General features: G+C 53.1%; 2 protein-coding genes and 1 long non-coding RNA gene across 10 annotated transcripts in view; all 3 read right to left on the bottom strand.

Moving 5' to 3' along the window:
* CROCC (ciliary rootlet coiled-coil, rootletin) overlaps nucleotides 1-5,400 on the bottom strand; it is a 45,894-nt gene extending 40,494 nt beyond the window's left edge. For 2 of the 6 annotated variants that reach the window (XR_013448367.1, XM_036066985.2), the window contains exon 1: nucleotides 266-492. Coding sequence is in view for 4 of the 6 variants with exons in the window: in XM_036066985.2 (XP_035922878.2) it covers nucleotides 266-325 (60 nt within the window). In the remaining 2 variants the exon portion in view is untranslated. Of the gene's footprint in view, nucleotides 1-265; nucleotides 493-4,018; nucleotides 4,118-5,360 lie in introns of those variants that run through there. The other 4 variants (XM_036066986.2, XM_036066983.2, XM_036066988.2 and 1 more) reach the window with 3 other exon arrangements.
* Nucleotides 5,401-11,425: 6,025 nt separating this feature from the next.
* NECAP2 (NECAP endocytosis associated 2) lies at nucleotides 11,426-25,715 on the bottom strand. 3 transcript variants are annotated; one of them, XM_036066998.2, is made up of 8 exons: nucleotides 25,569-25,715; nucleotides 23,385-23,485; nucleotides 20,824-20,928; nucleotides 20,656-20,737; nucleotides 19,606-19,714; nucleotides 16,837-17,014; nucleotides 13,518-13,602; nucleotides 11,426-12,690 (listed from the first exon to the last, which is right to left on the bottom strand). In XM_036066998.2, the coding sequence occupies exons 1-8, from the start codon at nucleotides 25,658-25,660 to the stop codon at nucleotides 12,642-12,644; spliced, it is 801 nt and encodes a 266-aa protein (XP_035922891.1). In that variant the 5' UTR covers nucleotides 25,661-25,715; the 3' UTR covers nucleotides 11,426-12,641. The 3 variants fall into 3 exon arrangements, with proteins under 3 accessions (XP_035922891.1, XP_035922890.1, XP_035922892.1); XM_036066997.2 differs by having other exon boundaries at nucleotides 13,518-13,605; XM_036066999.2 differs by lacking the exon at nucleotides 13,518-13,602.
* Nucleotides 15,078-16,828, bottom strand: LOC144381979 (uncharacterized). The gene is made up of 2 exons (XR_013448368.1): nucleotides 16,376-16,828; nucleotides 15,078-16,156 (listed from the first exon to the last, which is right to left on the bottom strand). It is a non-coding gene; the product is annotated as an uncharacterized LOC144381979 (long non-coding RNA).
* Nucleotides 25,716-26,104: the final 389 nt, after the last annotated feature.

A 26,104-nucleotide genomic window follows, 5' to 3' on the forward strand; every position in this document is an offset into this window, starting at 1 on the left:
TAGCAGAGGTCACCTCAATCCTTAAATCTGGGAGGAGGGATCCCCTTTTCCCCACGGGGCACAGGGATAAGGGAGCCATAGCAGTTGAGCCCTGAGCACCCGCTCTACCCCCCAGTTTGGCTGGGAGCTGCAAGCTGGGGCCCCTGTGCACCCCAAACCCACCTCTCCCACCCCATGACCCCAAGATGCACCTACCACTCATCCACTCCTGCTAGACCCACGCTCCCCTGCCCTGGACAGGGTGGGCTCAGGCCTCAGGACCCACCTGGATAACGGTCTCCAGTGCCGGCTGGTCCTCCAACGGTCCCTCCAGCCCCAAACTCATGGGGCGCAAGCTGTGGGCACCCCCCTCCAGGCCCTTCTCCAGGGCCCCACAGACCAGCTCAGCTCACCCATCCCACAGCCAGACCGCTGTGCTGAGCACAGGGCAGATTAGGCTTAAATCCGGTGGTGCCCCCATGTGACCACCGAGGAGGGAGGGGCTGAGGGAGGGGGAGGGGCCGGGGAAGGAGAGGAGGGGAGGGAAGAGAGGGAAGAGGAGGGATGAAGAGGGGGAGGGGACGAAGGAGGGGAGGAGGTGGGGAGAAAGGGAAAGGATGGAGAGAGGGAGGAGGAGGGCCCTGGAGCTGAGGACCCCCCCACAACCCCTTCCCCCCACACACACACACACTGTCCACCCTCCCCAGCTGCTGGGTCCTAGAGCCCTCCAAGCCTGGGGGTGGGGTCAGTATCAGGAGGCGGGAAAGGCCAGTCTTAGACCTTCTTTGCTGACCCAGACGGCGGTCACGTGATCTGCTAAACCTGTATTCCCAGGGTGCTGGGATGACATTTTTCCCACAACAGGTTCAGCGCCAAGATCGCAGGCTGTGGAATCGCCCACACCAAGCCCTCTGAATCCCGTCATCCCCTCACCCCCACTCCCCACCACACACACAGGCTGTGTGCTTCTGAGAAAGCAACTTTGCCTCTCTGAACCTCATTGTCCCCTTGTAAGATGCGGATAGTAACTGGCACCCATCTCATGGAGTTGTCTGGGAGATTAAACCAAAAACCGCGTGGGCACAAAGAGCGTGTGACTCAGTGCCAGGTTCATAGTGAGCATTCGATAAATATCGACTTCACTCAGTTGAAAAATCCAAAATGGACAGTCCCTGTACCCCAGGGCCAGCGGTCCACCCACCACCTCCCACGGTTCCTTGCCCTGCAGCAACGAGGCGGCCTGGAGCAGTTAGGCCTGAAACTCTGGACTGAGCCGCATCACCTGCGGTCACATGGGAGTCCCAGCGCGCATGGAACTGTCTATCTCCTTCCCTGTCCCAGCGCTCCTCGCTCCTCAGCAGTATGACCTTGGACTAGGTACCTCTCTGAGCCTCAGTTCCTCATCTCTAGAATGTGACTGAGAGCCCCTACACACAGTCACTGAGGATCCAGTGGGTTGAAAGGTGTAAGGGGGTTTGAACCCCAGCGGGCTCAGAGTGAGCAATGAGCAGACCGCAGATGCTGTTCCTGTTCCCATTAGCATCAGTCCTGCTTCCTGTGGCCCCTCTAAGTGCCATGTCCCGGAGGAGGCATACTTGCATTATCTCATTAAATCCCCACCACAACCCATTTCCAGATGAGAAAACCAAGGCTTAGAGAGGTTAGAGTTCTCACCCATTCAAAGCGACATGCCCCAGGGAAGTGGTAAACCCAGAGCTCATTCTACTTGGGCCAGGCAGCCCCCCAGCAAGTGCTCCAAGGCAAGGCCAGGCATTTTCCCTCTAAGACTCTACTCCTCTGTCTGGATCAGATCCAGGAATGCGGCACGTGCTACATAAATGCACATCAGTCAGGCTGCACCCCTCACCTCAACTAGGAAATCAGCTCTGCAAATGGAAAGCCAGGAAACAGGGCACCAGGCCAAAAAGGTAAGTGCCACCAAGTTGCCATGGCAACCAAGGCCAAATTTAGGCAGAAGTGAACTCGGCCAGGGGCAGAGAGCTGTCACTACAAAACTCTGGGACTCTCATTTTCCCACCTCCGGACACCCTCCAGAAGTCCCCTCTATAGGCTGCACACCCATAACCAGAGCAGGGGGGAGGTCACAAACACCCACTAGGCCAGGATCTGCACCCCTGCTTGCCCAGCTTGGCACCGAGGGGGCCCCAGATGCGCTTGGTGAACTGAACTATTCTGTGCCTTCCCCCAGCCAGTGCCCTAATGGATCAGGGGAAGGGAGCAGGATGCCAGAACCCTTGGCTCTGCCCCGAGTTCCCCCGCTAGAGTCCAACCGGGTTCTCTAGATCTCAAGGAATCACATCCAAACCCTGTGTGTGCTACATCTGCAGTCAAATCTCAGGACAGTGCTTGAATTCCTCACAGAAAAAGTCTGGACGTTATAGCTTCAGCATCCAACTCCACTCTTGGCTATGTCTCCCTACCAGCTATGTGACCTGGGCCAGTGACTCCACCTCTCTGAGCCTCAGTTTCCTCATCTGTAAAATGGGAGGATAATGGTGACTGTTTCTGTCATGAGGATTCAATAAGGTGATCTTTGCTTAGCTGTGTGCTTGGATGTGGTGTGGCAGAGACTGCTATGTGTTCCCCAAAACATATTTCCAATTCTTCTTAAGAAATGGGACTCCCTTGGGGCGCCTGGGTGGCTCAGTCGTTGGGCGTCTGCCTTCAGCTCAGGTCATGGTCCCAGGGTCCTGGGATCGAGCCCCACCTCGGGCTCCCTGCTCCGCGGGAAGCCTGCTTCTCCCTCTCCCACTCCCCTTGCTGTGTTCCCTCTCTCGCTGTGTCTCTCTCTGGCAAATAAATAAATAACATCTTTAAAAAAAAATGATTACATGCTATTAAGGAGTGTGTAAGTGTTGGCTCTTACTAAGTGTCATCATTACTACCACTACTATTATTGGCTCTTCCCAGTACCCATTCTAGAACCTTGTGCCTGGTACCCAGTAGCGTACCTCAACCATTGTTTGGCGAATAAATAGAGAGGAGACACTCTTTGCACTTGCTCCCTTCCATTCCTGCTGGGCTCTGGCCCACCCTCCCAGCCTGCTTGGCCTTTGCCCACCCTCCAAGCCTGCAGTTTGCCAGATCTAGCGGCAGGAACCAGCCAAAAAGTCCCTCGGAGATTACTCATGCGTTTCAAACACACCCGTGTTCTTACCCACTTACACCTTTATTCTCCTACTGCTGACCAGAAATTAGAACAAAAACACTGAACCAACCATGAGCCCAGCGCTCTGCCCATAACTTTGCATCTGTACCTTGTCTGTTTTAACCTTCTTGATAGCCCTGTGATGCCAGTACTGTTCTCCCCACTTTACAGATGAAAACATTAAGGCCCAGCGAAGTTAAATAACTTGCTCAAAGTTACCCAGCATGAAGAGCTAGAGCCACATGTGAGACCCAGGCATGCCTGGTTCCAAAGTTTTGAACAATAACAGCAATGGCTACCATATGTAGCGCTTCCTGTGTGCCAAGCACCACCGTGGGTCTCGGATGTGTATTATATAAGCTGCTGCCATCTTTTGCCTGCATTGCTGAGATGGCTCTTCATAGGTCTCCCTGCTTCCACTCTTGTCCCTCAGTTCCAGTCTATTCTCATGCAATGGAGATCACATCCCTCTTCTGCTCAATGCCCCCCCCCCGCCACACACACACACACACACACACACACACACACACACTTCCTATCACACTCAAAATAACAAAATTCAAAGTCTGGCCACAGCATACAAGGCTTGCCCAGTCTGGCCCCAGTCTACTTCTCCCACCTCATCATCCCCTTCCCTCCCTCCCCTTGCTCATGCCACCCTAGCCATGCTGGCCTTGATTCTCATCAAAACACATCAGGCACGCTCCCACCTCAGGACCTTTGCACCTGCCACTTTCTCTGCCTGCAATGCTCTTCCCTCTTTTGCATGGCTGATTCCTGCTTGTCAACCAGATCTTGACTCAAAATATCACCTTCTGAGGGAGCTAATCCTGACCTCCCAACTAAAGTGGTCCCTGCCCATAGTCATACCCTGTTTTCTGTAACATGTATGTTCTCTATCTCCTCCAAGGACAGGGACCAAGTTGGCCTTGTTCAATGCTGTCTCCACAGCCAGCGCTCCATGAACAGCTGTTGAATGAATGAATGAATGAATGAATGCTAAGAGACAAGTAATAATATAGGAATAATATAGGAAATAAATGAAAGAAATTAAAGACAAAGAAACAATTCCCCTGAGCTTTGGTGGGCGTCACATTGGGCAAGTCCTGGCCATAAATGATGTCACCCACAGACTGGGATCCCAGAAGGACCCCCAGGGAACATCCCAGGAGCTCAGGGTAAAAACCTGACAGCGTCCCCCACAGGGGACCCCTGAGTGGGAAGGGTGCCTAGTGTCCAAGGGCTGGCCCTCATCTCCAGGGCTTGAGAGAAAGCCTGGGGAGAGGAGGAGCTAAGTCAGGCAAAGCCTCAAGATCTAGGCGTTCTGACTCCTGAGGTCTTTTCTGAAACCTGCTCCTAACTAAGGAGCCCAGCCTGGCCTTAGCCTCGGTCTGCTCCTAACACAGGACTTGTTTACTTATGAAGCACCTGCTATGAGCCCAGCTAAGGAAAAGAGGAAATCTCAGATGAAAACAGACAGAAGGTACCCTGATGGACCCTGCCCCACAGTGTCCCAATCCCCCAGACAAGTCCCAGTCCCAGGGGGAGCTGGGGAGACTGGCCACCATGGGATCAGACATCGGCCCAGACCACAGTCCTCTCGGGTTTGCATAAAAATCACAACGGAGACCATTCAAAATGCCAACCGTAGGCCCCATGTTGAGAAACCCGAGGAGGGCCCAAATCCCTGCACAGGCTGTGCCATCTTGGGCCACTCAATTGACCACTCTGGGCTTCAGTTTCCTCATCGGTAAAATGGGGCTACTCTGCGCTCCATCGGGTCGCAGCGAGGGCGAAATGCCTTCCCACGCGAGGACTGCAAGGACGGTGTCGGGCCCACAGGAAGCCGCAGCGCGGGAGCTGCTGTTTGTGGCGACGGTGGGGAAGGGCCTCCCGCGGCGGCCCAGCCGGCGGGACGAGGGGACCCGCCACGGGGGCGCCCGTCGGGGCCTCAGGCCGCCGGGCTCGGCAGGCCCCCGCCGCGCCCGGCCCGCAGCCCGCGAGAGTCCGGGCAGGGTCCGGAGCGGGGGGCAGGCAGGACGCCCGCAGAGCCGGGGGTGCGGGGACGCGGCGAGGGCGCAAGGTTTCCCCAGGGCCGGGGGACGGCGGCTCCGGCCCGCCCCCTGGCGCGCGCCCGCCTTCCCGCCCGCGCGCGCCGCCGCCTCAGCCCCGCGGCCTCCGCCCGCCGGAGCGCGCGACCGCCACCTCCTACCTTCGCGCGCCGCCGCCGCTGCCGCCACCGCCGCCGCTGCCGCACGGGCGGGGCGTGAACGGGGGGCGGGGACAGATAATGGAGGCGTGTCCTGGACGGGGCGGAGGCGGGGGCTGCTTTGGGGGCGGGGCCAGCGCCCGCCCCTCCCGCTTCCCGCGTAGCCCGGGGTGAAGGGCGCGTCGCGTCCCTGGGCCCGCCGCTCCCAAACTGTTGAGCGCTTACTGGTGGCGGTTACTGGGTTGAGGGCTTTTCCAACACGGTCTCTTTTGCTGCTCCGGACAACCCAGCAAACAGGGATTATTCGCTCCTTTTGCATGAGGGGAAACGCCACGCTCAGCTGCAGAGTCCCGCTGTGGTCTCGCCTGTGTTCCCTGGCCCGGCCTCCAAGGTCTAAAACTCAAGCTCTGGCCTCCGCCCATCGCCAGCCAGACTGAGGGGCCATTCCTGCCCGCGCCTTCGGAGCCCACCGTAACAGTACTGAGGCTTCGATGACTGCCACCCGCAGGAGAAAGTTTTCCTGCTTGCCCTGCAACCTAGCCTGAGGCGCTCTGGCCTCAGTTTGCTCATCTGTGAAATGGTGGAACCCCATCTGCTACCCACTCTTTCTCTCAAACTCATGTGCCTTGCCCAAATGGGATAGGGATCAGACCATAGAGGAAACCGTGCTTTTTGTTGTTGTTTTTGTAATCTCTGCACCCAAAGTGAGACCCAAGCTCACAAACCTGGAATCGAGAGTCTCAAGCTTCACAGACTGAGCCAGCCAGGCACTCCGAGGAAACCACGCTTTCGAAACTAAACCGTGATCTGTCATTTCTATTGTAACAGTAAGCTAGATTCTATCCGCCTACTGGGCCTCAATCTCCCTCTGTTCTCCAAAGCATTGAATCAAATCATCCATTTTCAAAGGGGGAGGAAGCTCTGAATCTCTAGGGCAGAGAGAGGGGTGTGCTTGGTTTGAAACAGCATGTTTAATTTTATGATTTTTTTTAAAGATTTTATTTATTTATTTGAGAGAGAGAGAAAGCACAAGCGGGGGGAGTGGCAGAGGCAGAGGGAGAAGCAGGCTCTGCACTGAGCAGGGAGCCCCACTCGGGGCTCGATCCCAGGACCCTGAGATCAGGACCTGAGCTGAAGGCGTAGCTTAACCAACTGAGCCACCCAGGCCCCCCTAATTTTATGATTTTATATTTGGAAAACAGCCATAGGTGGGTAGGAGGGGGTGAGTGGGAGTTTTCTATTTGTCAAAGAAGAGCCTGGGTTTTACATCTGAGAAATGGCACTCGAGGCTGCCAGCGTGGCCTTCAAGCCCTGACACCCTGGGATGGTGCAGGCGAGGCTGTGGCCTGGGCCAGGGCTTCGAGTCAAGAAAGGTTTGGGTCAATCCCTGGGGTTTGGGGATGGGGAGGTGGAGCTGTGAGGTTGGGAGGAGAAGGGCACAAGGGAGGGCTGACTGATGTCTACCAGTAAGCACAGCTGGCCCCCAGGTACCCCAGCATGGCCCAGGTCTGTGTCACCCTTTCTGGAGTCCCCAGACTTGCTGGGTCCCTACCCAGGCCCTAACAGGCTCATGGCCTCATCAGTCCACTGCTGATCCTGCATGTCCCTGCAGAGCCCTCACTCCAGAGTGCTCCTCCCAGCAGCAGGGTCCAGCCTCAGGCCCCCATCCCTGTCCCTCCCGCCAGCAGACCTGCCTGTTGCCTCCACCAGGGGTCCCTTGGTTACCAGCACCTGGACCTCGAAGGCGGCCTCCACCGGCCATGTGCCACACTGTGCGGGATGCCGCGGCTTCCATTTTCTCATGCTATGCTCAGTCCCCTCTGAACACTCTGTGAAACAGGATCTAGGCTGTGAAGCAGGTTCTAGGATTATTTCTATTTTATGGATGAGGAAACCGAGACTCAGAGAGGTACAGTCACTCACCCAAGGATACACGCGCGGCAGGGAGTTCTTTGGCTTTCAATCCCCCCCTTCTTTCCTCTCTATACTACGCTCCCTGATGCGAGACTTTGGGAGGGACAGCAAACACAGCGGCTCTCTCCTGACCCTCTTACCCCAGAGCCCACAGGACCCTGCTGCAGGGGAGTCCCATATGTACCCCAGGCCTCCTCGGGAGGCCTCTGGCCCCCCTCTCTGTGATGAGGCTGTGTTCCCAGCTCAGCTGACCAGTGGGTCATCTGAGTCCCCAGAACTGTTGCCCACTGGTCATCCTGCCCCATAACTAGATGGTGCTCAGCCCAGCGACCCCAAGACCAGCCACCCGAAGCGAGTCGCACCAGGGGCTCACCTGCTCACTGCAGAGGGTTCTAAATCTGTAGCTCAGGTAACTGGAAAACAAGTGACTGGAATCCCCACCCCAGGGTTGCTAGGGCCAAATGCCTGCCAAATCTGGGTGCTAGGCTGGGTTGGACTCTGCCCACCATCTGTAAAACCACATTAACCAGGAGGCTTAGAGGACGGGGCGTGTTCTGATTAACAGGATTCACTGGATATCTTAAGGGTGACTTGCAAAGTCTTTCTATAAGGTCCAACTTGAATAGCAAAAAAAATTGGGAAGACTGAAAGGTCCAGCAGTAACATATATAATCTTGGGTGGTTCGTTTAATGGAAAACCATGAAGTCATTCCAAATGTTAGAGAAGAACATTCAATGCCTGGAGAAATGGTTATAAGTTATTAAATGAAGTGTTTCAGAACACTAAGCCCATATTTGTAAAAAAAAAAAAAAAAAAAATTTATTTACTGCTTATATATAGTAAGATGAAAAGACACTAAAATGCTCACCCTGCTCCATATGTTTGGGTGTTGATATGACAGATGACCTTTTAAATGTAGATTTTCTTTCTTTCTTTGAAAAGGTGGTACATTTACATGGTTCAGATTCAAACAGAAAGTTATCAAGTACAAGTATCTCCTGGTGTCTAGCATCTTTGTCTCCCAGGCACCCAGTTCTCACCTGCAGGCAACTTGTGGGGTGCTATTTCGTGTGTACCTTTCCAGAGACATTTTATGCACATAAAGTAGCTTTCCTTCCCATTTTCTATCTACACCTTATTCTGTACCTTCCTGCCTGCCCTTGATATAGCTCAGCAATACTTCCTTACCTCTATATGAAGAGTTTAAGAAAAAAAAAAGATTTTATTTATTTGAGAGAGAAAACAAGTGGAGGGGAGAGTCAGGGAGAGGGAGAAGCAGGCAGGGCTTGATCCCAGGGATCCGGGATCATGACCTGAGCTGAAGGCAGAAGCTTAACCAACTGAGCCACCCAAGCGCCCCTATAAAGAGCTTTTTCATTCCATTTTCCCCAAAAAATCTAGTATTCCACTATATGGATGTATCTAAATTTATATAACCCATCCCCTACTGATGGACCTTGGAGTGGGTAGACTGTGGCGAGTTGAATTGTGTCCCCCCAAAAGATACGTTCAAGTCCCAACCCCTAATACCTGTGAATGTGACCTTATTTGGATATAGGGCCTTTGCAGATATAATTAAGGATTATGTAATTAAGAATTTTGAGATAAAATCGTCCTGGGTTTAAGGTCCACCGATACACCTAAGGCCCTAAATCCAGTGCAGGGTGTCCTTACAAGAAAGGGAGAGGACACACACAGAGACACAGGGAGAAACCCACATGAAGACAGAGGCAGACGTGGGCCCATGTTCCTACGAACCAAGGAATGCTTGGGATGATTGCTAATATCCTTTGTGGTTTTGTTTTCGTACCTGCGTTACATCTGTAATCTGGAAGAAAACATTAAAACATCTCTGTTCAAGCTGCAGTAAGGAAAAACTGGCCTTCTCCCAACTCTGGTCCATTCTGCCCACAGAGCATGGCATCCTTCCGTCACTCTCTGCTCAGAGAAATCAACAGCTACTGAGAGCCTACTATGTGCCGTGATGCACGGCAGTGGCTTCTGATCACCCAGGAGGCAAAGCCCCACCCTTGGCCTGTCATTTGATACCTGCCATATTGTGGCTTTCTTGATCTACTAGGAGAATGGGAACTTCCACGGATTAACCAGGTCTTCCGAGCCAGCCCTAGAGGCAGCCCTGGTTGCGCAGATCCACCTGATAAAAAGCATGGATGCTAGAGCCAGACGCCCGGGGTTCTAACCCAGCTCTTAACCCAGCATGTAGCAGCCACGTGACTTCGGGCAAACTATCTAATCTCACTGCTTCAGTCTCATCGTTTGTAAAACGGGTGAGTACCTACCTTGTAGGGCTGATGTGATGGCGAAACGAGTTTTATGCCAAGTGCATGGAACAGTGCCTAGCACGTAGTAAGCGTCACCAAGCAACAGCTATCAACAAGGCCCAAAGGAGCATGTGAAGTCAGCTGCCAAGGCCACAAAGGCCTTCAATCTGTCCAGATGCTTTTGTCTGAGACTCCCACTTCCAACACGCTTTGCTCACTTCTTGTCTTAGTCATCTATTGCTGTATAACAGTATCCCCACAAATTTAGCAGCTTAAAACATTTACTGGCTGTTTCTCTGGGTCGGGAGTCTGGGCCCAGCTTGGCCGGGTCCTCTGCACAGCTGCAGTCAAGCCTTGGCCAGGCCTGGGGCTCATCTGAACGGCCAGCTGGGGACGGACCGGCTTCCAGGCTCCCGCGGTTTGGGCGGGCAGTGCTCCGTTCCCTGCAGACTGCTGGACCAGGAGCTTTGGTCCCCTGTTGGCGGTCAGCCTGAGGCTGCCCTAGTTCCTTGCCTCTTTGACCCTCCACCTGGGGCAGCACACACACGGCAGCTTGCTTCTCCAAAGGCAGGGAGAGAGGCTCTGTCTCTGGACAGATGTCCTGACAGCAGGACAGATGTAATGTTCTGTAACGTGATCATGGAAACATCTTGTCACCTTTGCCTGTGTTGCTTAGAAGCCACGGGTCTGGCCTATGTTGGAAGGAGATTACATGAGATGTGCACACCTGCTGGTGGCAATTGTGGGAGCCACCTTCGTCTGTCAGGGTATTCAAATCCCCCTGCTCTGTAGAGCGCAGCCCAGGCCTCACACACCCCCGTCCCCCCCACCAACTTGGAAGCTCCAGGCAGGTGTCTTGAGTGAATAGCAGCCTGGTTTGGTAGTGGGGATTTTCCTGGGGACCCTAGTCCCACAGCAGGGTTTCTTTTTTTCCAGCCAGGATTCCAGTTGGTGATGGAGAACACCACACGGTTTCTTACCTCACCCCCAGCCCTCACAGATCTGTCAAGGTGTTTTGGGGGTTAGATCCTTGACAGCTGCTTCACCAGCGGCCTCACCACCATTTTGAGTAATGGTTCCGGGTTATCTGGTTCTAGATGAAGGTAACTACGGCCAAACTACGGGATATGGGCACCTGCTAGTGCCTCTGTGCCTCCTGCGAGTGACACTTAAGGACGGAGCCTGTGGTCACCGCCTAACCAGGAGAGAGCCCAGACCCAAAGCCCAGGTCCATCTCCAGAACCCAAGAGCCCACGTCCAAGGGGAGGTACTTCCACTCAAGGAAGGGCTCCTTCAAGTTAAGCTTCCTTTTCCAGCCTTCAAGCGCTTTGGAAGACGGGATGTAATGGGCAACAGACGTAAAGTTTACGACTCCTGAGACTCCTCTGATGCAAATTCCCTACTCTTATTCCAAGGGCAGAGGACCCTTCATTCTAATTTTCTAAGTCCCCCTCTTAGACAGTTTATTAGCCAGAGCAGCGGTTTCCTTAACTAACAAAAACTGCAGCTTTCTTACCGAACCCTCAAGCATGGGAAGTGCTGGGGCCTTTAGTTTTTGGCTTCTGCAAGACTGTACACCCTTACTATTTAGGAAGATGCTTCTGTGGAGAGGTCTTGGGGGGAGGCAGGGGCCCCCTCCCACATTACAAGCTAAAAAGACGGTGCTCTTCCAGATGCACAGGGGAGAAGTTACTGGTTGCCTGAGGGCAACAAGACCCAATTCTCTTATTCTGGCTAATCTGACACCCTGGCACCAGACTTTAAATCTGGACACACGATCAGCGGTGAGAGGTGGCTGGGAGTCTAGCTGTGGCACCCCGGATGGCTTCGTGGCCATGCTGCCAAAAACATGTTCATCCTTGACATACATCGACAGAAGTAAAAATATTTATTTTTTTATCTTCGGAATCTGGTCCCACAAAAAGGCCAACACTTTTTCTTTTTTTTCAGTTCATTGTCTTGACCCTTCAAAAAATCGATCTTTCAATTAAGAGGTAAAGTATGCTGAGAAAAGCAAATTTCAAGGTGTGCTCAGGTAAAATTATTTCTCATAAACCAGTAATACAGGCAACCCTAGGCTTCCAGTTCGCTCAGAACTCCTTCTGTCATGTACAGTCTCTGAAGGAGAAAAGAAAGTAGGAGGCTGTCTGCAGACAAGGCACTTCAGAAACCACAGCAAGAAGAAAACCCAAGGCCCCTGGGAACTGTGCTGGCAGCCCGTGAACCCAGAGAGCTGTCGGTGGACAGGACGGCCAGACCCCCCCCCTCCATGAGAACAGTTCCGGCTTTCCTGCCCAAACACGCTTCCGGCGCCTGCATCAGCCTGGCACTGCCCACCTGGCCCGGAAGCCCCGGCAGCCAGGCCACTTGGCCAAGACGAACACTGCTTTCTGAAGCTCAGAGCAGTTCCTGCGGCAGACAGGGTAGAATGCTTTCCGAGGCCCCTGCTGGCGCATCTTGCAGGAACAGTCCCTTTTGCAAAGGCAAGTTAGTGCAGATCAGCACGTTAGCAAAGCAAACATTAAAGATTTTTTAAAAGCTGATTAATACTCTTGATTTCCCTCCTGATTAGCTGTTCGAGCTGCAGCCTATAAACCTGCCAGAAATCAGGAAGGAATCCCCCCTCTGAAGGCACCTTGAATGAAGTGGCTACAGCCAATGGGAGTGCAGAAGGCCCTCCTTCTGGACAGTGATCACGGGACACCTGTAACCACTGAGAAGGGCCCAGCTGAGGCCAGGTAGCACGCTCAACCCCTTCTTTTGCTTTGGGGGCTTGTGTTTAATATGGGTCATGTGATGGAAGCAGCAGTCTCAGAGTCTCTCATGTCAAGAGACGGACAGGGATGGGGATGCTGGAGCTCTCCTCCTCCTGTGTTGTGGTTGCACACTCGGGTCCCAGCAAACAGTGTGACATTGTGCCAATTTACTGCCTAACATGCCAGTCTGTCCAGAAAGTCAGGTGAGGAGGAGAGGAGTCATGCTCCAAACAGAGGCTGGCTGGGGAGTGCTTCGTCCTCCTTCCTTTGGCCCAGGTGAAGTGGTTCCTTTCCAGAAATTGTATGAGGAAAAAGAGGGGTTGCACTCAGATCAGAACTGGACCCAGCCTGTGCCTGGTTGTGTCTGGCTGGAAGTCGACCTGTAAAAGGAAAAAAGGAAGGGGTGGGAGAGTTTAGATGTTTGAAAATACAAAGTCAATAAAATGTGGCTTCTCTCTGGGCAAAAAGAGCTCCAAGAAGTGAGTCCCTGAATGTTCTAGAGCAGGGGTCAGCAAACTATAGCCCAGAGACCAAACCTAGTTCTCTGTCTCTGGAGATAAAGTGTTACTGGCACAGAGCCATGCCCATTCACTTACACGCCATCCGTGGCTGCTTTTGAGCTACAAAAGCAAAACTGAGTAGAGGCCATAAGGTCTGTAAAGCCTAAACGATCTATCTCCATAGAAAACACGTGCTGAGTCCTGTCCTACAGACTATCCCTATAAACAACGATGCAATAAGTTTTTAGCATCTCTTCACCTCGACTCCAAGGAAAGGCTTCAAGTTTTATTGAGGCAGAGAAGGCAAGAGACCACGAGGATGGGCCAAGGCTAGAACCAAGGTTAATTCTGTCCAGTGTTCTGGGACAGCTGGGGCAGGGGTGGGGATAGCTGGGGCAGGGGTGGGGAGAGTGGGGTGGAGGAAGAGGGGAGCTGCTACTGGGGATGAGCCAAAGGCGGCTGGAAGACCAGAGAGTTAAGCGTAGCCCCAGGTCCCCTAGCAGTAGAGAGCAGTGAAAAGCCTTCACGGAGACCAGTATGCCACCCAAAGCGAGCACTCTGGGGCTCTGCCCTCTGGCTGGCCTGAAAACGTCCAAGTCCGAGCGGTTGCTCCAAACACCAGAAGAAAAGCATCTGGAACAATCCCAGGTTTCTAGGGACACAGCCCTGGCCCCAGTCCCACCACAAAAACGTGACCCTCTCCTCACCCTGTGGATTTGGTGAAGTCTCCCCAGATGTCGGTGGTGGCAGTCGTGGCAGGCTTGGGGTGTGGCCAGGACATGGTGGCACCTCCTACTGATGTCCCCAGATCCGCCAGGCAGGGAGAGAAGAAAAGGAGACAGAAGAGTCAGAAATCTCTCTTTCTGGTGGTCTCAGTGACCCTGAAATCAGTCTCATGATTCCGGGTGGCCGGGAAAGACACACAGAGACCTGCTCTGGGACAAACAAACAAACAAGCTGCCACATTTCCATCTGCTCACGAGCCCTTGAGGGCTCCTAGAGAAAAGTGGAAAGCCGTATACATACAAGGTGGAAGGCAGGGTGCCGGGGAGGACGAGTCACACACCATCCATCGCTCATACCTGAAGCTGACCTTGTTTTCAACTGCTTATATGTTGGCAATCTGTTTAAAATTCACTATCTCCCGCCCTGGCTTCTTGAATCTCCCGCCCACCAATGATGCAAGGTCATCTTCACGTACAGCCCTTAGTCCAGGGTCTGGATCAACTGAATGAAAAAGTTACGCTCCAGACATGTGCCAAGTGCTGGGACCCAAAGTGGTTAGGGTTTGGGGCGAGGCTTCCAGAAGAAGCAACACAGAAGCCGGTATCTGTGTCTCTCTTCATCAAGGTGGGGGCACCTGGGGCTCCCGTGCCTGCCTCTGCGCCAGCACCCCGCCCCGTGCTGCTGTCCCTGCTAAAGGCCCTGTGCCTTCCTCCCTCCGCCCTCCCACCAATTTGCTATTTCTAATCTGCTCTGGGCCGGGAGACCAGATAACACCAGGGCCCTCAAGGATTTAGTTTTGCAGCTCGCCAAGTGCTTACTGTGCATTGTCTCCTTCAGACCCATCCCAGGCCCTGGGGGAAGACAGGCCAGGACCAACTGTGTGACTTGATGCGCATCCCTCAAGTCTGTTTCCTTATCTCTCAAACGGGGGTGAGGGACGATAACAGTGACTACTTCACAGAACCTGTCTGTGCTGCCGGAGCTAATACAATGGAATGCTTGGAGAAGGCCCAGCACGCGGTGGTGATAATGACCACATTAGTGGAACGAGACCCAACAAACACAAGCACTTAGTGTTTTAGGTATTGTTCACGGATCAGCTCATTTGATCCTCACAAGAAACCCACACCGTAGGCTATCATGACTGCCCCCATCCTACAGATGAGAAAACTGAGGCACAGAGAAGCAGGCAATCTTCTGACTGTCACACAACTGATAAGCTAGAATGTGAACTCAGCCAGTCTGGTTTACAGGATATACTAAGTGCTCAAGAAATGGTAGCTCTTCGTGGCTCAGTATCTGACACCATTTTGTCTGCAGACACACTAATTGCCTGTCTTGTACGTTAGAATGTAAGCCCTTGGGGCGCCTGGGTGGCTCAGTCAGTTGAACGTCTGCCTTCAACTCAGGTCATGATGCCAGGGTCTTGGGATCGAGCCCCACATCGGGCTCCCTGCTCAGTGGGGAGTCTTGCTTCTCCCTTTCCCTCTGCTGCTCCCCCTGCTTGTGCTCTGTCTCTAATAAATATTAAAAAATCTTAAAAAAAAAAAAAAGAACATAAGCCCTTGAGGGGCGCCTAGTAGCTCAGTCAAGTGTCTGACTCTTGACTTTGGCTCAGGTCATGATCTCAGGGTCATGAGATCAAGCCCCACATTGGGATCTGTGCTCCGAGTGGAGTCTCCTTGAGATTCTCCCTCTCCCTCTGCCCCCATCACTCTTGATTTCTCAAAATAAATAAATAAAATCTTAAAACAAAACAAACCATAAGCCCTTGAGAGCGGGAACTTGGTGCTGTATTTACAACATTCCCAGGGCTTAAAACACTGCCTGGCACATAGTAGATACTCCATATTAGCTGTTAAACATGCACCAGCAACCGAGGGAAGGCCTAAGATAGCGGCTCTCAGACCTCAGTGAGCATACAAATAATGTTAGGAACACAGATTCCTGTCCACGTTCCTGGTGATGCCAAGGCAGGTGGTCCTGTTACTCTGAGAAACAATGCTGGAAGAATGGTTCCTGATACCGTGGCAGAGGCTGGCTGACCACTACTCCTGCCCACTCCTGGGCTGGGAATTCCCCACAAGGCTGAGGTTGGAAGCCTGACCGGCAGATGGGGAAGCCTATGTCCACACCCTTAAAAGGGAAAGAAAGCAGGCTTCCTGCAATCCTGTCCTCTAGAACCTAGTGAAATCTGTGTGGAGAAATCACCCAGCCTGGGGAAGGCTTGGAACATCAGCTAGGCTGGGCGGGTAGGGTGGAGAGGCCAAGGAAATGGGCTAGCTCCCCATCTCTATCGGTGGCTGGTACTGGGCACTAACTTCTGGAATCCCAGGGTCACCAAAAGGCATTCCTTACACCTTAGAACAAGCACCAGCACAGCGTGCTGGGCGAGTTGCCTCTCAGCTTCCCAGGACCCCGAGGGCCTTACCAAGGACCTTGCTCTAAACTAAATCCCCGATTTTATTTTCTACCACTCACCTTGGCATACTTATGCTACATCCATTTTCCTACACACACCAGGTGATTAAAAATCTGAGCCTTATTCACACTCTTCTGTCTGGAATGCCAAGCGTCCCCTGCCCCCATCTCCTCCCTTCAAGGCCCACCTCAATGCCACCTTTTTTTTTTTTTTTTTTAAAGATTTTATTTATTTATTTGAGAGAGAGAGAGAATGAGAGACAGAGAGCATGAGAGGGGGGAGGGTCAGAGGGAGAAGCAGACTCCCTGCCAAGCAGGGAGCCCGATGCGGGACTCGATCCCGGGACTCCAGGATCATGACCTGAGCCGAAGGCAGTCGCTTAACCAACTGAGCCACCCAGGCGCCCCTCAATGCCACCTTTTCCATGGAGCCTCCCCACATCATCCTGGCTGGTCATATGTGGACCCATACAATTAGTCTTTGTGCCCAGGACTCCTGTCACCTACCAGATACGAGCAGACCGTGTCTCTATCACCCACCCACTCGACAAACACTGAGCAGCTTCTAAGAACCAGGAACCCACATGCTGATGCTTTCATAGCAAATCAGTGTCACAACCAACAATCTGCAGCCCCCACCCATCGGGGGTAGACAGAGGCACTAAGGGGGGAAGTGGCAGGTATCAGGGAAGAGAGGAACCCCTTACCCAGTCTGGGCAGGATCAGCTTCATGGTGTCACAGACAGGTACCACATGATGGACAGTGTGAGTGAAGGAGGGAGCACCACAGGGCCCCAGCTGCACCTGGGGGGGGGGGGGGGGGAGAGGAACCCGCAGGTGCAGCTTTCGCAGCAAGTACAGTGACTCCCGAGCACTGACCTGAACTGGGAGCAACTGCTGTCTGGACGAGGGATCCCCCCGCAGACAACTGCTCCACAGGCGGGGGGATCAGGGTGGAGAATTTCCCCCCCGGGGGCGGGGGAAGCAGGCTCAGTCCTCCTGTGCTGGCGGGCCGCGCGCGGGGAGTCCCAGCTGCTCCTTCCTTCTTCTTCATGTTCTGAAGAGAGGCGAGGGATGCAAACCAGTCAGTTCTGCTGGGGTCCCCCTGCTTATCGGAAAACCCCACAAAGAGGGCCCAGGTGGCCCCCAAGCCCCAAACATCTGTATAACCAAAAGATGGTCAACAGCTGTCCAGCACTCACTGTGGTGAGCTGTGTTCAACACATCACAATTCCAGAGCTATCCCAAATACATCTAATTCGAAAACTCAGCCCTGGCTTCATTAAGCATCAGGGAAATACAAATTAAAACTACAAATCAAAACGAGTGCTATACCATTACACACCCACCAGAATGGCCAAAATGCAGACTATCAAGTACCAACAAGGATGTGGAGCAACCAGAACGCTCACTCACACACTGCTGGGGGAGGTGTAAACGGGGAACGCTACTTGGAGAAACTGTCTGGAAGAATCTATAAAGCTGAACATGTGAACTGATGACCCTACAATTTCCCTCCTAGAAACAGACCCCACAGAAACACATACTCATGGCACCGAAAGACATGTACTTGGACGTTCACAGCCATTACTATTTGTAATAGCTCCTAACTGGCAACTATCCCAGTGTTCACTGTCAGTTAAAGAGTAACACTGGGGGGCGCCTGGGGAGCTCAGCTGGTGAAGCGTCTGACTCTTGGTTTTGGCTCAGGTCATGATCTCAGGGCTCAGGTCGTGATCTCAGGTTGTGGGATCGAGCTCCATGTGGGGCTCTGCGCTCAGCAGGGGGTCTACTTGAGGATTCTCTCTCCCTCTCCCTCTGCCCCTCCTCACCTCAAATAAATAAATAAATCTTAAAACAAAACCCACAAAGAGTACCACTGTGATGCATTCTCACAATGAAATACACCACTGCTGTGACAATGGACAAACTATTAGCAACAGAACAGAAGCAGATTTTGTTTGAAAACAAAATCTAGGGCATTCCACATCAGGACCGTGGTGACTCTGTCCTGTGGACAAGAACAGGAGAGGGGCTTCCAGAATGCAGATAATCTCTGCTTCTTGATCTGGGGGCTAGTTTGCGTGGGTACATTTGGTTTTCAAAAATTCACTGAGTTCTGCATTTATAATGTGTGCACTTTTCTGTATGCATATCATACTTCCATAAAACATTAAAAAAAAAAGGGGTGCCTAGGTGGCTCAGCCAGTTAAGCATCTGACTTCAGCTCTAGTCATGATCTCAGTGTCCTGGGATCGAGCCCTCCACTGGGCTCCCTGCTCAGTGGGCAGTCTGCTTCTCCCTTTCTCTCTCCTCCTGCCCCTGCCCCTGCTCTCAAGTAAATAAATAAAATCTTAAAAAAAAAAAAAAAAAGAAAATTAAAAACAAAAACAAAAACCTGAGCCCTGATGTGAGCCAGAAACCAGTGCAAGTTACAAAGATGAAGACACAGTTCCCACCTTGTAAGGAGCAGCAGCTTAATCCAGCACTAAGACCACAGCCCTGAAGCCAGAAGCCTCAAAGCCCTCAGTCAGAGTCCAGCTGTGCTGGTTATTTCCAGCTCTATGACCTGGGCAAATCCCTTAAACTCTCTAAGCCTCATTTCCTTGCCTGTAAAATGGGAGAATGCTTAATTCATATAAGTGCCTAAAAAAAAACAAACAAACACTACCTGGCACACAGCTGTTGCTCATTAAATGTTAGTTTCCTCCCAGCAAGAGAGGAATCACATCCCAACCAGTCCACTGGACATGACCTGTATTTTCTCTTAAGGGCCAGTTGGCCAACGTCAAGGGTCCCAAATCATCACCAGCATGAAGCAGAAAAGAGGAGAAAGAGATAGTAAATAAAGAGTAAGTAAAGAGGAAGAGCATTATCTTAGGGTTACAAAGTTTCTTCAAAAAACATTTCCATGTGGTCCTTGGTTCCCCCAAATCACTCCAACCCCCACTCCCTGTAGTCCGGTGAGGACCGAGTCCTGGACACCCAGCCCAGCCCTACCTTTTCCCATTCTCCACAGGAGCTAACAAGGGGAAACCCAGATGCAGGGCAGCTCAAGATGAAGACACGGGGTGTCAGGACACCACCACCACCAGCAGAAGCTGCCCATGAATCCCAGCACCTACCTCAACACCTTCCTGTCCAGAGCTCTCCCAAATCTTCCTTACTCGAGGTGCAAGGCCAGGATGCAGCTGACCCCTATTCTAAGAGCCTGGTCAGAAATGCCAGCTCTGGGAGCAAGTGACTGATGCTTCTTTTCAACTCAGAGGCTTTGCACATGCTGTTCCCTCTGCTTGAACCGCCTTTTGATCCCCCTCTTTCCCCTTCCTTACAGGTCACTTCTTCCAGGAACCCTTCCTTACTTCCCCTAACTATGGGCTGCGTGCCCCTCCTCTAGGAGCTCATGGCACTGCGCTGCATCCCCTCCCCTGCCAGGTTGTGGTCATATCTTGTCTCGCCCATCTCCGTTTAACTCTGAGCTCCATGAGAGCAGAGCTCTCTCGTTTACCCCCGGCACAGGACCTGGCAAAAGGCCGCTGATCCACAAACATCTACTCAACTGATGGAACTGAAGGGTGGGAAAAGAGGGGTGGACTCTGGGCTGGGGTTGGGTGCTGGCCAACAAAGCCAAGTGAGGGTGGGACTCACCGCGATGTTGAGCTTGATGGTCTGGCCCTCTTTGAAGCCTAGGTCCAACTTGGGGCCCTGGTCTGGGTTCTGGGCCTGTTTTGCAAATTCACACTGCTGTTTCACCCACCTGGGCAGAGGATAAGAAGAAAAAGGTGAGGAAGAGACCAGCCGCCCTGCATTCACTCCCTCACTCCACCTCCACCTGCCATCGCTCCAGGAAGAGGTTTTATATGGCAGAAAGAGCACACGCAGGCTTGGGAGTTGGGCCTGAATTCAAATCCTGACTCTGACACATAAGTAGCTGCGTGCACATCAGTTTCCTCATCAACAAAATGGGAATACAATTCTGTATGTGTTAAAGACAGCTATGAAAATTCAGTGAGCTCATGGATGTAAAAGAAGGTCCTGACACCAGTCTTCAGGAAATCTGAGAACCTGGCCCTCTCCTCCTAGCACTCGGCATGAGGGCTAGGACAGTGTATCCACACCCCCCACTCACAAGGACTCATAAGGTAGATGGTGAGACAAGACAGATGCCCAGGAAGTAGAGAGCAACACAAAGGTCCCCCCCACCCTCCACACGATACCCATCTAGCAGCCCCCTGGGCAGGGACAACAGGCCAGGCAAGGGCCAGAGATGCCCACATGAGTCGCTGCACAAACTCCAACTTCCCAGCGGCCAGAGATGGAGGCCTGCAGGTGGCAGGGGAGCAGTCTTTCCTGCCCTTGTCTTAGCTTTAGAAAGGACTCCCAGGACATATCACGGAGGAACAGGCTCAGGAAGGCCCCATGAGCCTCCCACGGCCTCCGGCTCCTCTGGTGCCGGTAAGGGAAGAGGTATGGCAGCTCAGAGGCTGGGCCCGCTGACCAGTGAGAGACAGGGCCGGGGGAAAGGGAAAGGACTGGAAAGGAGAGAAGGCAGCCTGCTCCACAGGAGCAGTGAGTCTCCCGGAGGCCCTGCTAGCAGACGAATCCCACACAACCAGCTGGGTATCCTAAGCTGGGAAACCATTCTGTCCAGGGAAAGCAGGGAGGAGGCATGAGCACGTGTGGCCTGGAACCACTCACTTGAAATGGTCCTGCAATGCAACATTGAAGTCAAAGGCATCGCCTCGGTCCCCGAAGCCAATTCCAATAAACGCCCGGCGTCCTGGGGACAACACATGATTAATCCCACTTGCCAGAGGCAGAGGAAACCCTTCTCATGAGGAGGACCCCCCCGAGACCCGCACCTACCGTTTCCATCTTCGATGCGGATAACGAAGTACCTGCTGGAATCTGTCACGCTCTCCACGGCTGTGCCAGGAAACTGATCCACCGGGGCCTGAGCGAAGAGCTCCCCTGGAAGCACAAGTTAGGGTGAGCCTTGAGCCCCCTTCCAGCCTGACATTTCTATCACACCACTGGGGTCTTTTTCCTGAAAGGCAGCGAGGCAAACCTTACTCTCGGGTTCAAATCAAATCCATTCTGATGGAAGAGAAGACACAGACCTATAACCAAGGAAAGGTAAGTCAGGAGTGGCCTGCAGGTCAGATACAGCCCAGTGTTAATATTCTTAATTTAACTGCCAAACTTTTCAAAACCAAATTACATGTAAAATAATCCAGATCTCTGGTCTTCTCTGACAATCCAAAGCTCTAGCAATGCTGGAACTCCATTCCCACAGGAGGGCTGAGCTAGAGCTGACCTGCCCACACCCGAGGGTCCCAGAGCAGGCAGGCCCTGGTCCAGGTACAGCACAACCTCAGAAAAGGCCTGGGACCTGAGGCAGGACTGTAGAGGAGCCGCGGAATCCACTGAAAGAGGGTTTGGGCGCCTACAGAAGAATGTGAAGCAGGGGCACCTGGGGGGCTCAGTCGGTTAAGCGTCTGCCTTCGGCTCAGGTCATGATCCCAGGGTGCTGGGATAGGGTCCTGCGTCGGGCTCCTTGCTCAGCGGGGAGCCTGCTTCTCCCTCTGCCTGCCTCTCCTCCTGCTTGTGCTCCTTCTCTCTCTCTGACCAATAAATAAATAAAATCTTTAAAAAAAAAAAAAAAAGAGGAGGAGGATCTGAAGCAGCTGAGATAGGCCAAGAGGACCACCGGTTTTAAAAGGGGCCCCTGCGGAACACATCCCTTGTCACTCCGGCTCTCTAGGCCCCAGTGCAGTGCACACCTCTGGGGGCGTTCTGGACTCACATCACTTCCACAGGTGCTGACCTCTGTTCGCGCTTCCAGTACTTGACCAAGGCTTCTCTACTCAATGCTGGGGTTCACAGGTGACTGTGCAATCAAGGCTGAACTGAATCCAAATCGGTGGACCCCAAGTCTGTAGCTTCTTGATAATTTCTCTGCCCCCCTAGTTTGGTCCCTGGGGATCTGGGACTCACCTGGACGCCTTCGGCCTAGAGCAGTGATTCTCAACCAAGAGTGGTTTTGCTCCCTGTCTGCCCCCAGGGATATGTGGCAATGTGTGAAGAGATTTTTGGTTTTCACAACTTGGGCAGTGCTACTGGCATCTGGTGGACAGAGGCCAGGGATGTTGCTACACATCTGAAATTTGACTTGACAGCCCACAACAGTCCCCTGGCCCAAATGCCACTAGCCTTGGCCGAGAAGGAGTGCAGAGCGAGAGACAAAGAGGACCCAGCAGGCCTGACCCCGAGCGAAGAGCATGCTGGGATGGCTCCTGGAGGGGAAGCTCAGCTCTGGGCAGTCGCTGTTCCACTAGGCTGTCACCGTAAAGTCCGTTCCCAAGGCTCCCAGAAAACAGGTGTTGCCATGCCTTGTGAGATCACCTGGGACACCCCAGCAAACCTCAAAGCCAGAGTCCTCTGGCCTAGTCACAGCAGCTGTCTTTTCAAACTCCTCCACAACCAATACCCAGCCAGCCCCATGTTCCAGAACAGATCAATGCTTTGGGTCACCTTGCAGTTCACAAAGCAACTGGATAAATGTGTGCTCACTTCGTACTTCCAACGATCCTGTGAAGTATGAGCTAATGTGATCCCCATTTCAAAAAGGAGGCCAAGGCACTAGAGGTCATGTGTGGCTCGCCCAAGGTCTCACAGCTCAGACACAAGAGATGCGGTTCTCAGAGGCGGCCAGTGTTGCCTATGACGCTTTACACTTGGTCCCATCCCACCCAGGAAAATCTCTACGTGTTAGAAAAATAAATGACCGAATGCCGCAGCGCCTGATGCCTGCTCTGGGGGCTGGGGCTCTTTCAGACCGCATTGCCCTCCACAGCTCACCCGGAGGCCCTGGTGGCACATGACTTCCAGACAGATTTCCCCTAAGGTGACATCTGCCAGCTGACCCCAACACAGCCCGGCTTGGCTTGTCCTTTCACCAAAGAAAGAGCTGAGTAGGGCAGCTTCCGGCTCTTTCAGTTAATGGGCGTGGTCAGTCTGGGGAGTTACCATTTAGTTGATAAACAGAATTCCTGAGTAAGAAGCAGAGCTCAATTGCAGAGGGTTGTGCGTCTTCCCCCCAAAGCTGGTCTTCAAAGCAAACTCTGGGGCTTCCTACCTGGGACCAACCTGTAGGTCTCCTCTTCCTGGATTCCAAAATTAGTATGTTCTTAAGGATGCCCCCCACCAAAGACAGATGCTTGACAGGAAATACTCCCTTTTACACCTGGAGACAGTGCTTTCTACTATTAAAGGTGGGGGGAATGGAGGCGGCTTAGAGGTACAGCTGGGCCTTTGATTTCGAGGATCGGTTCCCATGACCCGAGTGGACTGGCCAGGGCTGCCTTTCCCTTCACAAAGTAGGAGGTGTGGCATCTCAGCCCCACTAGGGCCTCCCCTGCCTTTACCTGAGGTCCTGTCCTCCAGCTTGATGTAGGCCACCTGCCCTTTTGCAGTGATCCGCAGCCGGCCACTCCATGATGGCTGGTCCAGCTGCCACTCCGCGGCCCTAAGGGGACAAAAACCATGCTGGGGACGGGAATGGGGAGGGCATGTGGGCTGCCTGCTCAGGACCAGAGGCTGGCAAACTTTCTCTGAAAAGGGCCATCCCATCCCTGTCACCACCACCCACTCCGCGGCTGTAGGGCAAAAGCAGTCATCGACAGTGCAGGAGCGTGCTGGTGCTTTACGGATTGGAATGGAGTGTTTTCTGCTGAGTGTGACTGTATTTCAGCGCAACTTTCTGGACGCTAAAAACCTGAATTTCATGTAATTTTCGCATTAAGAAATATTCCTTCTTTTAAAATGTTCCCCAACTATTTAAAAATGTAAAAACCGTCCTTAGCTTGTGAGACATACAAAAACACAGTGGGTCGCAGTTTGCCGACCCCAGTTCTAGACTACAGAGACTTTTTCTCAGAAGTAGGACTTCCAGTTCTCTTTCTGTAAAGGAAGCAGTTCCTGGGCCTGCTGTTTCAGACACTGCCGGGCTGCGGGGGCCAGAGTGACCATTTGGGACCAGTGAGATGATCCCAGAGGAAAGGCAGGGCGGGAGCAATCATATAGCAGAAGGAGAACAGGAGAGCAACTGTACGTGTGAGGAAAGTGGATGGGTGTCCAACAAACATAACCCCAAAGGTGCCCCAGGCCGAAAGAACCCCAGGAAACCACCGACCTATCACAATAGCTTCTTTGGGTACTTTTAAAGCAGTAACTTCACATTTTACTTCTAAGAAGCAGTTCAGTAAAACCCCCAAATAGCAAGAACCTTGGGTGTTTTCAAGAGGCTTTTCCTGGAAGTCCCCACGCGACTCCATTAACTATGGACACAGGTTGTTTTGAAGGCCACACAAATGCAGACTCTCGATTCACAACCAGCAGACTCAGTTTCAGTTCCTCCTAGTGGGGCAACACAGGCCTTAGATCCAAGCTAAGAGGGGCTCTGAGGGTCAAGGGCAGGGGCTGCCAGTTTCCTCTATGCCAAACCAGCCAGGCTTGACACTTGGGAACCTCACTCTCGGGGGGCCAGGAGGGACCAAACCCATCCTACTGAAGGGGATCAGAGTAGACTGACCATCCGGGTTTGGTGTCCAATCTCCAGTTTGTTAACAGAAAGCAAACGTGTTTTTGTAATTGTTTCTCTTGTTGCTTTCACGCTACTTTTACGTTACACCGTGGATGTACTAGGTGTTCAATAAAATAATCTGTTATCTAGAAAATCGGCTACAAGTCCGTGTTAACACAACTGGAAAGTAACAAGAGCCCCGATATGCGGACACTCCACCATTCTTGCGGTGCAGGCCAATCCTGTATTCCAAATCACTGACACAAACATTGCCTTCAAAAGCGACCCCACCCCCGACCCAGGGACACAAAATAGCTAGAGACCAGGCTGTCTGTAACAGGTACATCTTTTTTTTTTTTTCTCCTTCTTTTCATAGGTAACGCATAGGCTTGGTAACAAAATGCAAACAGCACAAAAAAAGCATATCGTAAAAGGAAGTCTCCTTCCAACCCCCACTGCCCTTTCCTGCGTTCCCTTCCAGCCCCTACAAGCATCTGTTTATCCCTCTCAGGGGAACATTTCACTGAAGAAGCGCAGATGCACTCCTCCCAACCGCCACAAGCTGTGATAAGGCCTGAGGTTCGTGCAAGGGAGCTGGGCAGGGAGGGGTCCCTGGGCTCTGGCCATCCGCTTACAGCTCCTGGGACGGGTCCTTTCGGCCAGTTCTGAGCTGTTTTCCTCCCCCTGGGGATTTCCGCCCGTGATAGGACCCCTCCCCCTTCAGGCTTTTCAAGGTTCCCTTCAAGGCCACCAATTAGGGCTGAAAGAAAAGGGCTTGTGACACCACCACCCCCAACCACGCTTGGGGACACGGCTAGACACGGCTCCAACGCCTTCCCCGCGCTGGGAGCCCCGTGCGGCAGACTGAGACCTCCCTGCTCTGGCCTCGAACTGGGAGAAACCGCAGTATTACCTCCCGCCTCTCCCCTAAACCGGCCGGGGCCGTCCTCGGCTCCCACGGTGGGCGTGTCGGGCGGCGGGGAAGGGGTTAAATTGGGGTCGGCCCGGCCTTGCGGCAAGCGGTCACCTGTAACCACGGTTGGTGGCTCGCGGCGGGATGCGGTAGACGTGGACCTCCGGCTTGACACAGAGCACCGACTCGTACTCGCCCTCCTCCATCTCGACACCCGCGGGCCGCCGGACTTCCGGCTCCTTCCCCGCCTCGGGGCCGGAAGCGACGCGACTCTATGACCCGGGTCAGGCTAGAGCGGCAGCTTGCGGGCCTCAGCACGATTGTCTCCCGCGCGCCCTCTGCTGGCGGCTCTGGCTCAAGACACGCGGCGGACGGATCCTGAAGCCACGTGATTAGGGACAAGCGCTTTTGGGGGCTTCCCGCTCCCACGAGGCTTCATGCGCAGCAGAGAAAACTTAGGTGCAGACGCCACCGCAGTCCGTTGTCTGGTTGTGGATCATCCCCATCCCCTCAACACTTACACTTGGGGCCCAGCTGGCTGAGATTCAAAGCTGTATCTACCTACACAGCTCACCCTGCCGCAAATCTCTCCTCCAGCCTTTACTTCCCCGGGCTCTCCGTGAATGTCCTTCCTTCTCCTGACTCTAGAA

Source organism: Halichoerus grypus, chromosome 5, assembly GCF_964656455.1.
Source record: "Halichoerus grypus chromosome 5, mHalGry1.hap1.1, whole genome shotgun sequence".
Taxonomy (NCBI): Eukaryota; Metazoa; Chordata; class Mammalia; order Carnivora; family Phocidae; genus Halichoerus; species Halichoerus grypus.

Coding starts and splice junctions, on each gene's coding strand:
- NECAP2 (XM_036066999.2), bottom strand. CDS start 25,660: ATGGAGGAGGGCGAGTACGAGTCGGTGCTCTGTGTCAAGCCGGAGGTC. Junction 23,486..25,568: donor GCCACCAACCGTGGTTACAG/GTGACCGCTTGC, acceptor TTGTCCCCTTAG/GGCCGCGGAGTGGCAGCTGG. Junction 20,929..23,384: donor GCTGGAGGACAGGACCTCAG/GTAAAGGCAGGG, acceptor TTGTGCTTCCAG/GGGAGCTCTTCGCTCAGGCC.